Below are 15,635 nucleotides of genomic sequence, written 5' to 3'. Positions count from 1 at the left end.
TTGAGAAGTAATTTTCTATAAAGGAGTTTATGTGTAGGATGCTCTGTTTATCAGGATCTTTTGTTTCTTTACTATTAAAAATGATTACTGAAGTCTTTTTTACCTTTTTGAAAGCATTTTGAGAGAAACCACACCATATGCTCTGCTTACCCAGGAAGTGTAAAGAAAAGTGCTAAGCAATTATATGGCGGATTTGATCAGTTCTGACAGCCAGTCTTGAAACTCTGGCCAGAAAACCCTGCTCCTTCTTTCATAGCAGTGCCGGGACTAAATTATATGACTAATTATATCAAATTTTGACTTTAACTTGGCAATGGCCTCATAAATCCTGAATGCACAAATGACTTTCCCTTATCAGATTTAACAATTGTGTGTCATCATTATTTTATAGCTTGTATGTCAGAAGACATAATAAAAATAATTACAGACAATAGCATCTAAATTCTCTTTTAAATACGCTGGATTGTCTTATATACCAAACTCACCACAGAATGTTTTTTCTAAATTCTCATAACTTTCATTCACCATGAAGAATACTTAATTGGAGAATTCTAGTAAAATTTATAATCTGATAAGTAGAAATTATTTTAAAATGTTCTTTTCATTCTTTCTTCAAAACATGTCCAAGAATCATGTAGTATATCGGAATTATTTTCTTAATGTTCTACCATAAACACATAAGAAATGTATGGTACTCCAATTGATAGTACATCTTTTACAGTTAAAATATTAATAAAATCAAGGGGCTCTAAGGAGAAAGAACATTGACATTAAATTGTAATCATTTCTGTAATAATATAACCTGAAAAACTATTTACAGAGTCTACAAAAGTGTGTACCATACATACTGGACACTCATGAGGCTAAAACAATCTTTATAAAACTTCCTAATGTGCAATGATTATTTTAACTTACAGATAAATACACATGGAAGAGAGGGATGAAATATTGTTTCTGATATGTAAATAAATTAAATTTGGGCCAATTTATCTTTCACAGCATATTATGGGGTTTTGCCAGCAGACCACAGATGCATACCCTATGAGAAGCCTACCAGGAGAGCTGCCAAGAGAAAAAAGTATGATTCAAATTATCATGTAGTAATGAAAGGTCAACCACTCTCTGGATAAATGTTTTTTGATTACATATCATTTATTTTTCTGTGCCATATTAGTGATAATCAGAAAGTTCCCTGTCTCAGAGACTCATGGGAAAAATAAATTGAGAGAATAAAGGACACAAGAATCAAGAATCAGAAAGAGAGAAAGAAGAGTGAGAGCGAGAGAGAGAGAAAAGAAAGAGAAATGGAGAGAGAAGTAAGAGAGAGGAGGAAAGGTAGAGGACATTAACTTATTACATGAGAGACAAAATATTAAAAAGCAGCTTCATCTATAAATTATAACTCCTGATTTGGAAGCAAAATTGAATTAAAATATCTTCATGTTAAATCTTATAAGATATCACTAGAAAAAATTACTAGAAAAAAATTACTAGTCATTTTCTGCTACCATTATAATTTCTATTATGTCAGCTGCCCAGAAAAGACAAGAATCAACTCAAGACCATTAACTATGAGAGCCTATGTTTCACTGTTTCATGGATCAGGGTCACTGTTCAGCCATATTTAGATCATCGGTATGATTTTTGTAACCCAGGCTATCTGAGTGAAGTTTTTAAAAATGCTTTTAAATAAGTAACTTAGAATATTCACCAAAAAGCCCAGACACACACACACACACACACACACACACACACACACACACACACATATATATGTGTAATTTACATATATTTATATATGTATATAAGTTTGTGTGTATGGTGCTGGGGATTGAACTTAGAGGATTCTACTTCCAAGTTGCACCTCCAGCAATTTTTAAATTTTGTTTTCAAACGAGACATCACTAGATTGCTGAGGCTGTCCTCAAACTTGTAATCCTCTTGTCTTAGCCTCCCAAATACTGACATTATAGACATGTGCCACTGTGTCCAGCTGGTAGTATCTTTAACAGCCACTCTTTTCAAAATTTTTAGTTTAGGAAAGATTAAAGAAGAAAGAAAAAGCACTGTATGTAAAGGAAGATACTTCAGAAACTTATCATAGAGGTTTTCCAATATTTCCAGAGACATATCTATATGAAAACACTTTGAAAATTAAGTTTCCTTCTATATGATTAAAGAGTACATAATTCTCTTTATTCAACTATATTAAATAAATCACCTTATTATTAGTTCTTTCACATAAGAACATTTTAAACTAAATAGGGAAAATATTTTAATTATTTTATCTACTTCTTAGTACTAAATAAATAATTTTAATTTGGGGCAGAAGAAATTTTCTACTAAAATGAAGTGGATTATGTGATGGTATTATGAGCTAATGATTTATTTCTGTCAATATTTTCAGTATTATTTCTAATTTATTAACCCACCCTGTGTCTGATTATACTTTGCAAAATAATACATGTTCATGGCAGAGTCAGCCTCCTCCTGGACATGTTGAAAGTCTTTCCCATTATCTCCTTCTCTCTTAGCTTGCGCACCAGAAAGTCAATCAGTTTGAAACACATCTACATTTAGCAAAAGATTATTTCAAACGTTAAGGAAAAAGTTGATGTGGAAATAAAAGTACAATATCACTTTCTTGTTCTTGTTTTCTCCATTGAGAATTGTTTTGGAGCCTGTAGAGGTTGAAAGTGCAGTAAGTAAGACATCTAAACAATAGAGGGAGCAAAGATCACAGAACACATCAAGGTGTAATGAGGTGTGGAGGTGCGAAACCTAAGAAAAGAAAGAGTGAAAAATGACAAGGTCAGCAGATTATTGTAACTAGTTTTAAAACTACTTATGCACATGGTGTGTGTGTGTGTGTGTGTGTGTGTGTGTGTGTGTGTGTGTGTGTGATGCTGGGGATTGAAACCAGGGACATTCTACCTTTGAGCTACACCCACTGCTTGTAGTCTTATTTTATTTTTTATTATTTTGGTAGTGGAGATTGAACCCAGGAACATTCTACCTCGAAGATGCACTCTCCAGCCTTATTTTTTTTAATTTTGAAACAGGATCTCATTAAATTGATGAGGCTATCCTTGAATCTTTTGTCCTCTCTCCCAAAGACTGGGATTATAGGCATCTGCCACCAAACTCGGCCTTTTTTATTTTTTTGATTGGAAACAAGATCTTATTAGGTGCCTGAGAGCCTTGCTAAGTTGCCAAGACTGGCTTTGAAGCTGTGATCCTTCTGTCTCAGCCTTACAAGTACTAGGATTACAGGTGTGCGTGACCACCAGGCTCAGCTATTTATGCATATTTTTAATCTGATGAAAAATAAATTTGTACAATAATTCATTCAGTAAATACAGTAAATAGGTATCAACAGAAAGATATTTCATAGATGTACAAAATTACTGACCTTCTTTTGTGCAGTTGACTTGGGTCTCATCACTAAAGTCTCCGCAGTCATTGTCCCCATCACAGGCCCAGTGGCCCGGGATACATCTGCCACTGGAACATCTGAACTGATTGTCAGAGCAAGAGTGGACACAGCCCACCTCATCACTCCCATCTCCACAGTCATCATCTGGAAAGAAACACCAGCACCATGGATTCAAAACCAGCCAGGAAGAAAGTGTTCCTATATCTAGCTTTTCATTTTCCTATATTAGATTCACTTTTGGTTTTAGTGGTACTGGGGTTCCTGGAAGCCCTTCTACCTCCGGACTACACTCTCAGACCTATTTTTATACTTTTTTAAATTTGGAAACAGGGTCTCGTAAGCCAGCGTAGCTGGCTTCAAACCTGCGCAATCCTCCTGTCTCCGCCTCCCAAGTGCAGGGATCACAAGCGTGAGCCACCGCACCCGGCTCACTTTTGGTTTAAAAAAAAAAAATGATGTGTCAATGATCAACCTATTCTATTAACAATGAGAAAATTATTTTCAGTTATATAAAGGCAGTGCTTTTCTTCTGGCCTAATATCAACTGCTAATCGAAAAAGAAAAGAAAATCATTGATTTTAAAGTTTAAAGTATATTTCACTCAGAAAAAGCTAGTCATTGGCTGAATACATTCAATCACTGTAAATTAAGTGGACAGCATTGACTGTAGATATTTCATGAAATAATAAAGATAGCAATATAATTATTGTGGGCAATTGTTTTTTCAAACTACATTCCCTATGGCTCAGAGTTTATATCTTCTATACAGTTTCCTCTTCTCCATTTTCCAACATGAGGACTTTTGTGCACTCCTTCTCCATGTGCCACACCTGGGAATTACCATGCATTGTTATTAGAAATGATTTGTATTCTTTATTAACAACCAGGACAGGAGGGAAGGGAGAGAGATATGAAAAGAAAATAAATTAAATTGAACTAAATGGCTGAAATGCGTTGACTCATATATAATTCATTTAAGTGTATTTGGAATAATTTAGCATAATGATACAACTGAGTGCAAGAAAAAACATCACTTGTACATAAAAAAAACAAGGTGACAGAGCGGAGACCATCTGGATGATTCCATAATAATTTTTAAACTATTCCATCTTGAGGTTACATAAATGCTTTGGGGAATCTGAATTGTCCCGGTAATTTCCCTAATTGTCCCCCCTTAGTTTACATTTGGAGATTTTGAATATCTCTTACATAATATCTGAAAACAAATCTTTATGATAGCGCCATGGGACAAACATTGAGGTCCATTATCCTTAGCGTTAATCCCCACTGATGTGCCGGCTGCCCTCTCACGGCTCATCTTAAGCATTTTGCTTGGCTCTGCAAGCTTCTCTTACAAACTCTCTCTGAAGGAAGCTCAGCTGAGACTGCCAGGCCTGAAACCACATCAGGGCTACCTGGGAACCTGTGGTACTTGCCAGAGTCGCAGCGCCATTTGCTGCTAATGCATCTTCCACTTTTGCATATAAATTGAGTTAGCGCCTCACAAGTTGGGAATTCTGTGAAAAATAGAAGAGAGCGTAAGGAAATATGTTATTGACTGCACTTGACTTCATTTTGTCTCTCATTTGTTAATGCAATCAGAACTCCTCTCTTGTGCTCTACAAAGGCACGGAGGAAACAGTGTATAAGCAATTACGGTGACTGCAACTTCTTGAGGACACAGGACGCACAGACTTTTAATATCTTTTAAATGAGTACTTCCCAGTGACTCCAAGCCTAGGGAATCATTTGATGAAAGATCATTTGGATTCATTATACTGCAGGAAGAATGAATAGGTGTCAACTTTGTGCATGAGGTTACTCAAACTTCTTTCAGCAAATAGCAGCAGATGAAGTGCTGCACCCTGGTGCTACAAAGTAATGTGTTTATGCTTCAATAGAAGAAAGTTTTTCTGAATATGGAGAGCCCAACCAGGACGGTCGGGTCCAACAGTGCCTCTGAGAGATGTGATGTCAGTATCATAAAGTAAAATTTAAAAAAATCAACTCTAATAAATCATTTCAGTTGGTGCAGAGTTATAAAGACTTTGTAAATGTGAATTCTAAATAAATAAAACAGCACAGAAAACTGAAACAATAGTAAATAATTAGGTTTCAAAATGAATTTTACCCAACTCTATCAGAAGACCCGATTTCCTAAACTTTTGATAATCATAATAATAAAAGGCAGAAAATTAGCATAAGATATTTTTAAGAATAATTAGCCAATATTTAGAAGAAAACATTGACATAAGAAGATCTGATACTGAAAATCAATATTTATGAGAATCATATGTTAATTTTTATACTTTTTATTGGTGTACATTGAACCTCAAAATCATTTTTTAAAGAGAGGCAATAAGAATCAGAGAAATTTATTTTTTGCTGAAAAGATGATACAAAAATTTGGAATAATAATATCTTAAAAGTAAACACATTCACCCTATTTTATATAGAGAGAAAGTAATTCACCTAAGGTTTTGTGAATTTCTCAACATGACACTTTTTAGTTCTTGGGAGAAAATGCATAGAATCATAATTCCTCATATACCAGAGCTCATTTACTAAACATTAAAATTTTAAAAAGAAACTATTAGTTCATTGGTATGAAGACTGAAGAAAACTGATAAATAATATTCCTTTAACAGGTAGAGCCAAAGACATTTTGTGAAAAATATATTTTTCTCTTTAATTTATCTAACTTAAATTCACTCAAGATATTTTCAAATTATATTCTGCAGATTGAATCAGAGCAATATACAAGAAAGCCAAGGGGTGAGCAGAGTAGATTTTACTGTCCAACCTCTTCAGATAAACGTATTCACTTCCTATTTGTCTGTCTATCTATCAACTGTGTACTTATTAACTTGGAGTTTTACTTTTAGAATTTTGAATACTATTTTATTTGAAGAAAATAATATTGAAGTATGTTGCACAACTTAAAAAGATATGAACTCCTGATTGTGTCCAATCATTTTTGCAATAGGCAATTGACATTCAGAAGAGTTAAGTCTGCCTAAAGTTGTAGACATCTCCTTAAGGGAAAACGGGTCTTTGGATTCATTTAACCATGCTCTCCATCCATTTTCCTTTTCACCATGTTCTATTGCTAATTTTCTATGGCACTTTCATTTCTCATCCACAAGTGTACCTAAATTGCTATTTTGCTCTGTCTATATTTTGGTATCTATTAAGTATGAAGGTTAAACATTTTACAAAAATAATTTATAAAAATTAATAATTTCCTTTTGATCGGAAATATGACTTAGAATAATTTCATTGTTTTAGGCTTTGGTACACCAGTTTTAGTCCATTCCAGTTACTTCATGATTTAAATTCTGGTCATTTCTATCATGTATACTTTTTATAATTTACCTTAAAATTATATGGCACTTTCAATTTTATTTATTTTTTCTTTTGTAGTATTGAAGACTGAACCCAGAGATGTTTGACCAGTGAGTTAACTTCTTAGCTATCTTTAAATTTTCTTTTTCTAAAAATTTTGATTCTATCCTGTGCCTTAGCCTTCTCAGTGACTGATAATAAAGGTATGTGCCACTGTGACCAGATTTTTGTGTGTTTTTGTAGGGCAAGTTGTACCAAGTTAAGTTAACCTTAACATATTTATCATACTTTTCTAGGCCTATTCCTGATTATTTCTTTTGAAGAGCTGGATCCTTCAAAACAACTTAGCAATACACACACACACACACACACACACACACACACACACATATATATATATATATATATATATATATATATATAGTGTGCTAGAGATGCAGCTTAGTGGTAGTAGTCCCCTTCACCCTGGTCTCAGTCCCCAGTAACACACACACACACACACACACACACACACACACACACACACACAGTTTTGAAGACTTCACATAGTACTCCAGGTAGTAGATTTATTCTATTCATAAGCACATCAATGATAATATCTTCAGAAAATCAGAATTTTAAATAACATTGCTGCCAGGCGTGGGAGGCAGAGACAGGAGGATCACGCAGGTTTGAAGCCATCCTTGCTGGCTTAAGAGACCCTGTTCCCAAATTTAAAAAAAAAAAGTATAAAATAGGTCTGGGAGTGTAGCCCGGAGGTGGAAGGGCTTCCAGGAACCCCAGTACCACCAAAAATAAATAAATAAATAAATAAATAAATAAATAAATAAATAAATATATATATAAATAAATAAATAACATTGCTGACAATGACCATTTTGAAAGGCTTTGAATTTTTACCTTAAAAACAATGATATTTTTAAGTGAAGAGTTTATCCTAAGAGTTTTTTTTTTTCTTTCTATCTTTTTTTTTTTAGGTACTGAGCATGAAACCCAGGGACATTCTACCTCTGAGCTACGCCCCCAGCCTTATTTTTCAGTCTTCTTCTTCTTTTTTTTTTTTTTTTTTAAAAAAACAGGGTCTTGCTGAATTGCAATGGGCCTTACCAAGTAGCTATGTCCATTTGAAGTACAGGCATATGACCAGAAATAATTCTAAAACTTAAAAATTCTTTTGACTTTTTTTGTGAGTCTAGGAATAGAATCCAGTAGCATTCAACTGCTGAGCTACACCCCTTGCCCTCTATTTTTATTCTTTATTTTGAAACACGGTCTTACTAAGTTACGGTGGGCCTCACTAAGTAGCTGAGGTTGTCTGCGAACTGCAATCCTCCAGTCTCAGCACACCAAATGTTGGAATTACAAGCCTGCACCACCATGCCTGGCTTCAACAATTCTTTACTAAGTATTATGATTAGCTATGTTGTGTTTGAGGTTTTTTTTTTTTTTTCCTCCTTTGGTGGCAGTGGGGTACTGGAGATTGAACTCTGGGTTATTTTACTTCTGGGCTATACCTCAGCACTATTTTCTATTTTGAAACACCCTAAATTGCTGAGGCTATCCTCAAACCTATGATTTTCCCGTCTCAGCTTCCCAAGTACAAGGATTATAGGAATGTGCCACTAAGCCTGGTTGAAATAAAATGTTTAAATTAATTTAATTTAAAAAACATAGAATGTCAATAGAACCTAAATATGATTCAAATAAAGAAGTAATAAGGAGGCAGTCTTTGATTAAGAGTAAAAGGGAGGCAAAGATGATGTCAAAAGGCAACCCAACAAATATGGCTATTAAAGAGAAGAACTAGAAAGGGAAGTGACGATGCACCAGTTATAACTTAATACTTCCAAGAAAGTTTCTTCTGTTGTCTGACAAGATAATTAGAACTTACATTTATGTTTCAAAAGTCTACAAAAATGCCTCTAAAAATATGTCCTTTTAAAGATAAATAATAAGTGTTTGGTGTTTATTATAAGTTGTAATGTGACATGAATCAGGGAATTTGAACACTATGTCAATTCAAGTTATGCTTCAAATAAGTAAACAATGAAATGCACACTCTACAATAGGCTGAGATATAATTTTAAAAATCATATTAAATATTCTTGGATTTCTAATACATTAACTCACATTTTATACCTAGCATATTAAGCAATATCACAAATTTTACCAGGGAAAATAAATCATTCTAAGTATCTAAAACTTTTGAAACTAGGTGATACTTCATTGGCTTGGAAATTTTCCTTGTGAACTTAAGATTGATTACAACTCTTTGATTCTAATTCTAAAAACAGCCGAAAATAAATAAACTAGGAATTAGTCCTCAATAAGTAAACCATTTTGGGGATAAATAAAAAATCTAGAATCAGTACATCTTCTATCTTTTAGAAGAGACATAAATCTACTAAGACTGGAATATAAGATGCATATACACACATGTACTAATGTGTTCCTAAAAATTATAAATTATTTATCTTTTGATTTTTGCACAGTTCTTAGTTATAGCATTCACTTTTCAGCCTTGCATTATGATTTAACTTTTGGAACTCAAATGCAAATTATTATAGATAAAATCAATTGGGAACTAGAAGAAAGCAGTGGGAAAATTACTAAATAGAACATAAACATTATTTTAAAGGGCATACGTAAAGAAATGAAGTTATTAGTAATTTTCTGGTTTCATTCTCAAAGTAATGTAGACTTGAGTAAAACATTTGGCCTCTGTAGTTCCAAACTCTTGGTCTATAACATAACACGACCTCTACCATCCTATAAGTCTCAAAGATGAAGAACTCAAGAAAAAATGCCATCCAGAAGCACACAATGCAATGAAAACAACTAGTGTAGCAAACAGCAGAATTGACCACCTAAGTAACTCCTGGGGTTAGCACAGCACTACAAGGAGAATAGTAATTTAGTTTTAGAAAATGCTAGAACTGGGGGTGTGGTGGCACACGCTTGTAATCCCCACGCTTGGGAGACAGAGACAGGAGGATTGTGCAGGTTTAAAGCCAGCCTTGCTGGCTTAAGATACCCTGTTTCCAAATAAAGTATAAAATAGGTCTGGGAGTGTAGCCTGGAAGTGGAAGGGTTTCCAGGAACCCCAGTGCCACCATAAAAAAAAAAAAAAGAAAGAAAAAGGAGAAAAGAAAAATGCTAGAACATAGAAATGTAAAGATTAAGACTTTTCTTTGCTTAATAAATGATGTGTGCATGTATGCTGCTACCATCTTGTACCCCATTTTGATATATGACTACAATCTACCAATAAACAATTAAAATGAAAAATGAAAAAATAATACAGTAAAATGCACAGTATATTTTTGAAAGAATTATATCAAGTATTTTAAATAAAATATAGGCCACTAAATTTTTTTGCAGCACTGGAGATGGAAACCAGGGGCATTCTACCTCTGAGCTACACACCCACTCCTATTTTTTATTCTTTATTTTTGAAACAGGGTCTCATTTAGTTGCAAAGAGCCTCACTAAGTAGTAGCTGAGGCTGTCTTCAAATCAGGACCCTCCTGTCTCAGCCTCCCAAATGCTGTGATTACAAGCATGTGCCACCATGTCCGGTTCATTTGTTTTTTCATTAAGGTAGGAAAATACGTTGTATAATTTGTTATTATCCTATAAATCTTATCTAACGGTGATAGAGAAATGAGGTCTATCTACAATAAGCTGTGTGTGTGTGTGTGTGTGTGTGTGTGTGTGTGTGTGTGTATGCGTGTGTGGTACTAGGGATCTGGGGATTAAACCCAGGGTGATTTTACTGACGAATTATATCCCCAGACCTATTTTAATTTTAGTTTGAAACAAAGTATTGCTAGGTTGATAAAAAGTCTTACTACTTGATGAGGCTGTCCTTGAACTTGCAATTCTGTCTCAGCTTTCTAAGTACTGAGATTACATGAATGCACCACCACCATACCCAGCTTATTTTTTTTCTTAGAAATAAAAGGAAAGCCTTTTTAAACAAGTCTCACATTTTTCTGCTTTTTCATATCGATATTAATTTAAAAGTTAAAAATACATCTAAAGAGTCCAGTGTTTATTTACATACTCTGTTGTGATAAATTTCCATTATAAATTTTTATATTTGACAAAGACTTAAATGTCACACATAATCTTATTTTTCTTATCTTTGCATTGATATCCTCTGACTTTGGATCTTCCTTAAACAAATTCCCAAATCCTTAAAAAATTACCTGATTAACTCTGAAATTGAGAAAAATTTTGAACTGAAAGGGCACTCATTTTATCTTATTACAATTACAGTGAGGAAAAGAAAACTTTATTATTATTTATTATTATTATTATTTTATTTTATTTTATTTTTTTTTGGTGTTACTGGGGTTCCTGGAAGCCGTTTTACCTCCGGGCTACACTCCCAGATCTATTTTTATATTTTTATTTGGAAAGGGGGTCTCTTAAGCCAGCGCAGCTGGCTTTGAACCTGCATAAGTCTCCTGTCTCTGCCTCCCAAGTGCGGGGATTACAAGCCTGTGCCACCATGCCCAGCCAGAAAACTTTATTTATCCTAGTAATTTTTTCAACTTTAAAACATATTTAGTATAGATTAATGGACTATTAAAATATATTTTATTGTTGCAGATATTATGTTACATTTATCTATTAAATCTTTTGGGGGGCAAGCCAGCCAGTATCTGGGTCGCGGGACTCTGGGCCCCAGGCCAGACCATGCGTAGCACGCCAGACCCCTGGAGAAACCGGGCCCAGTAAGACCCTGGGTCCCGGGCAGGGGTCGGGCGGGGTACGCTGAACGCCGGAACAGCGGGGGCTCGGGTCGCAGGACTCTGGGCCCCAGGCAGAGTAGTGCAGAGCACGCTGGACCCATGGGGAAACCAACCGGGACACAGTGCTACTGAGTGCCTGACCCCACTACCTCCTCAAACCACATATACTGTCTTCTCTTATTAAAAAAAAAAAAAAAAAGGAAAATAAAAAGAAAAAGAAAAAAATATTGGAGAAGAATTAAGAAAGCCGTGGTGGATGCCAGGACACTGGAGATGAAGACAAAACTTATACAAATGCACTGGAACTTATGGAAAAATTCCCCGTGAAGGAGGACTGCTGTTTCTCTATATTGTTAAGAATCTTGGACATCACCTGTAAGGAGAGAGTTTAGCGGGGACTAAGGAGAAAGGCGGTGTTAAAAGCGGTCTCCGCGATGGCGGTGGAGACTTGTATTCAGGAGAAGCAGAAACCGGATCCTACGAACCTTATTTTTTTGGAGAAATTACACCAAATGTCGAATGCTACCGTCACGCATGCTTAGGAACACTGGACAACATTCAGAGTGGAAAAAGAGCTTGGGAAGGATTTGAAATGGTGGAGGCAGTGTCAATGGCAGTGGCCAGTACTCAGGAGAGGCAGAGATCTGATGCGATACACCTGGAACCTTTGAAATAATAAGCCCAGAGGCAGAATGCTACCACCACGCACCCTCAAGAACGTGGGACAATTGGTTGGGCGAAGAGGGTGATTGGATTGGAGCCTGCCAAGGGGTGAGGCCAGTGACGGACACAGTAAAGCTGGGATTGAAGCCTGCCGTGAGGCAAGGCCGGTGCTGGAGCCTCTGAGGCCGAGATCGGAGCCTGCTGAGAGGTTAGGCCGGTGCTGGGACCAGTGAGGCCGGGACAGACATAAAATGGTCCAATAAACTAATCACATTTCAGAGAAAGCTTCATGAGAGCAGTGTACTACCAATGTCTTCACTTTATTTCTTTCATTGTTGTCAAATAAAAACTCATAATTATGTCTAAAATTCTCTGTGTAAAGAACATAGGCTTTGAAGTTCAAATCCTGATCTTAACACTAATTAATCTGAGAATCTGGACAGTTGATTAATGTCTCTGATTCCAAGTTCCTAATGTATAAAATAGATTTAAAAAATGTGTTTATTCAATATATTTTATGGAGAGCTACCAGATAGAGTTTTAGAGGTAGACCTCTTAGGATGAGTGAATGAATGAATGACTGACTGAATGAATGAATGAATGAAATAGCTCTTGGCACATAATTTTTTTTTCATAGTGCTTGAAAACTAGTTGAAAAGACATTTGGAAAGCTATGAAGAAAGTGATTTCAATAAATATCTGATAAATGATGATATAGTCATATAGATGATAAGCCTTTCAATTTGACAAGCTTTCAGCTTTATGATGGTGCAAAAGTGATATGCATTCAGTAGAAATGGTACTTCAAATTTTCAATTTTGATGTTTCCTGCACTAGAGATGTGTGGCATGATACTCTCTCATGATGCTGCACAATGGCAGGGAACCACAGTTTCTAATAAGTCACAGGATCACAGGGGAACAGCGGATGATGTACGGGCTATCTTGTTGCCAGCAGTGTGTTGTGACCCAGGTGTTTAAAAAATTATAGAGCCCATATGATGGTGAACACCTCTAATCCCAGTACTCAGGAGACAGAGACAGAAGTATCACAGGTTCAAGGACAGCCTCAGAAAGTAGTGAGATTCTCAGCAACCTAGGAAGACTGTTTCAAAACAAAAATAAAATTGGGCTGGGTGGTGTAGTTTGGCATTAAAATGCTTCTGAGTTCAATACCTAGTAACACACATACACATTCACAACAGAAGATATTATAAAACAAGCTTTAGGTGGCTGTCAACTCTAGGCTAATGTAAGTTTTCTGAATACAGTTAAAGTAGGTTATACAAAGCTAGGGTGTTCAGTAGTTAAGGTGCATTAAATGTGTTTTTGACATGAGATGGATTCATCAGTATATAATTCTATCATATGTCATAGAGTAGACATAGGATGGATATAAAAGCATATAGAAGCATTGAAACTAATTTTGAGTGGTTGGACTTACTTCCCAGAGAAAGTTATAAAAAAGCTGATATGAATGATACATTCAAGTCATAGCAGATAAAAAGATGGGAAGGCTTTTAAAATACTCTAGAAAGAGGGACTGAGATCTGTGAGGGTCTCAAAGTGAAAGCATATACAATGTTGGAGAAACTGAAAGAATTGCTGGAGGGCTGAAATAGAGTGTAAGACAGACATGGTGAACAGGCTTGGGAGATAGGTCTGGAATCAATCACGCTTTACATAACAAAGCCTTAGTATTTAAAGAGAACCCCAGGGAGTATATATAAAATGAGACTGACAGAAACACTCAGAAAAACAATACTGAAGAGGCTGGCAGTGGAGGAGATGAACGAGAACTGCTAGATAAAATAACAACCAAATATTTTAATATGTAGGTGATCTATACAAAAATAACACATTTTTCAGAGTCCAAAAATGAAAAGGGTGTTAAGAACTAGAAGTGAGTAAACTATAATGATGGTTTTGTTTGTATGAATGCATGTCTCCATTTATTTGTGTAAATGTGTGTATTTATTTGTGTAAATTTTGCCTCCAAAGGCAGTAAGTGAAAACTGGATCTATACGGTAGATGTGTGGATTTCAATATCAATGTGAAAGGGAACAATTTTTAGTTTCATGCAAGGTCTGGATCACAACATGAACCCAGGATGCCAAATACAGGTGTGAATTAGATAATATATACACGTAGTACAAAAAGACACCTCAGCCTAGACTGTGAATAGTGAGAAATATTCAAATCCAAAGAAGGAATTCAAATACAGCAGTGGTAGTTCTCTTTGGCAATTAAGATAATTAGATTAAAATAAAATTAACCTCAATTCAACTCTAAAGTTAATAATTAAACAATGCATTAAGTTTGATATTCTTAAGAAATGACTCAAGAAAATAATGGCTTTAGTAAATTAGAATTTTTTTTCTTTGTGCTACTATAGATGGAACCCAGGGGCATTCTACCTCCAAACTACACCCCCCCAGCCCTATTTTTTTATTCTTTATTGTGAAACAAGGTCTCACTGAGTTTCAAAGGGCCTCACAATGTAGCTGAGGCTGTTGGCAAACCATGATTCTCCAATCTCAACCTCCTGAATGTTAGGATTACAAGCATGCACCATCAAGCATGGCTCAAATTAAAATGTTTGATGAAATGGGGCAGATGAAAATCAAGAATGATTCTCTAATTCATAGTTTATATCAAAGTCCAAAATATGAGCTGGACATGGTGGCACATGCCTATAATACCAATACTTGGAAGGCTGAGAAAGAATTCTAGGTTTGAGGCCAGTGTCTGAAGCTTAGTGATGCCCTCAGCAAACCTAGCAAGACCCTGTTTTCAAATAAAAAATAAAATAGGTTTGGAAGTGAAGCACAGAAGTAGAAGGTCCCTTGTTCAATCCCCAGCAGCATACACACAGAAAAAAAAGTCCAGACTATGTGAAGTGAGTATATCAAATGATTAATTTTGTCATGCATTTTAAGGCTATATTTCAGAAAAGTTAAGTCTCTTTTTAGTATGCATGTACTACTACATGCTGCAAATCATAACTTTTAAAATTACATACATTTAAAAATAATTTGTTATTTCACATTGTATTATATTTCTTTCATTCTTATTCATACACTCTGATTATTAACTAGAGAAGTCTATGGGCACAAAGAAGACACTTTAGCCCCCTGAAATAGTGATTGGATTCCTTGCTATGCCATTTTTCAGTTTCATTTTTACCACCTTAGAAACCAGCACACATTAATAAGAGTAATTTATATAAAATTGAACATTTGACTACTTTTTTCTTTTTGCAGTACTGGGGATTGAACTCAGGGGCATTCTACCAGTGAGTAACATCCCCAGCCCTATTTTTTATTCTTATTATTTTGAAATAGGGTCTCACTAAGTTTTGGAGGGCCTCACTAAGTAGCTGAGGCTGGTCAAGGACCTGTGATCCTCTTATCTCAGCCTTCCAAGTACTG

General features: G+C 35.3%; 1 protein-coding gene across 1 annotated transcript in view; it reads right to left on the bottom strand.

The window, feature by feature from the left end:
- Positions 1-15,635, bottom strand: part of LRP1B (LDL receptor related protein 1B) — a 1,956,425-nt gene that overhangs the window by 733,644 nt on the left and 1,207,146 nt on the right. Inside the window, exons 19-20 of the mRNA XM_080689945.1 lie at positions 4,873-4,953; positions 3,413-3,580 (exon numbers count right to left, since the gene is read on the bottom strand). Of these exons, the coding sequence (XP_080546071.1) occupies positions 3,413-3,580; positions 4,873-4,953 (249 nt within the window). The remainder of the gene's footprint in view (positions 1-3,412; positions 3,581-4,872; positions 4,954-15,635) is intronic.

Source organism: Muscardinus avellanarius, assembly GCF_963383645.1.
Source record: "Muscardinus avellanarius genome assembly, chromosome: 2".
In the NCBI taxonomy this organism is placed as follows: Eukaryota; Metazoa; Chordata; class Mammalia; order Rodentia; family Gliridae; genus Muscardinus; species Muscardinus avellanarius.
Note: the sequence above shows the minus strand (reverse complement) of the source record. Positions and strands in the feature narration are given on the sequence as shown.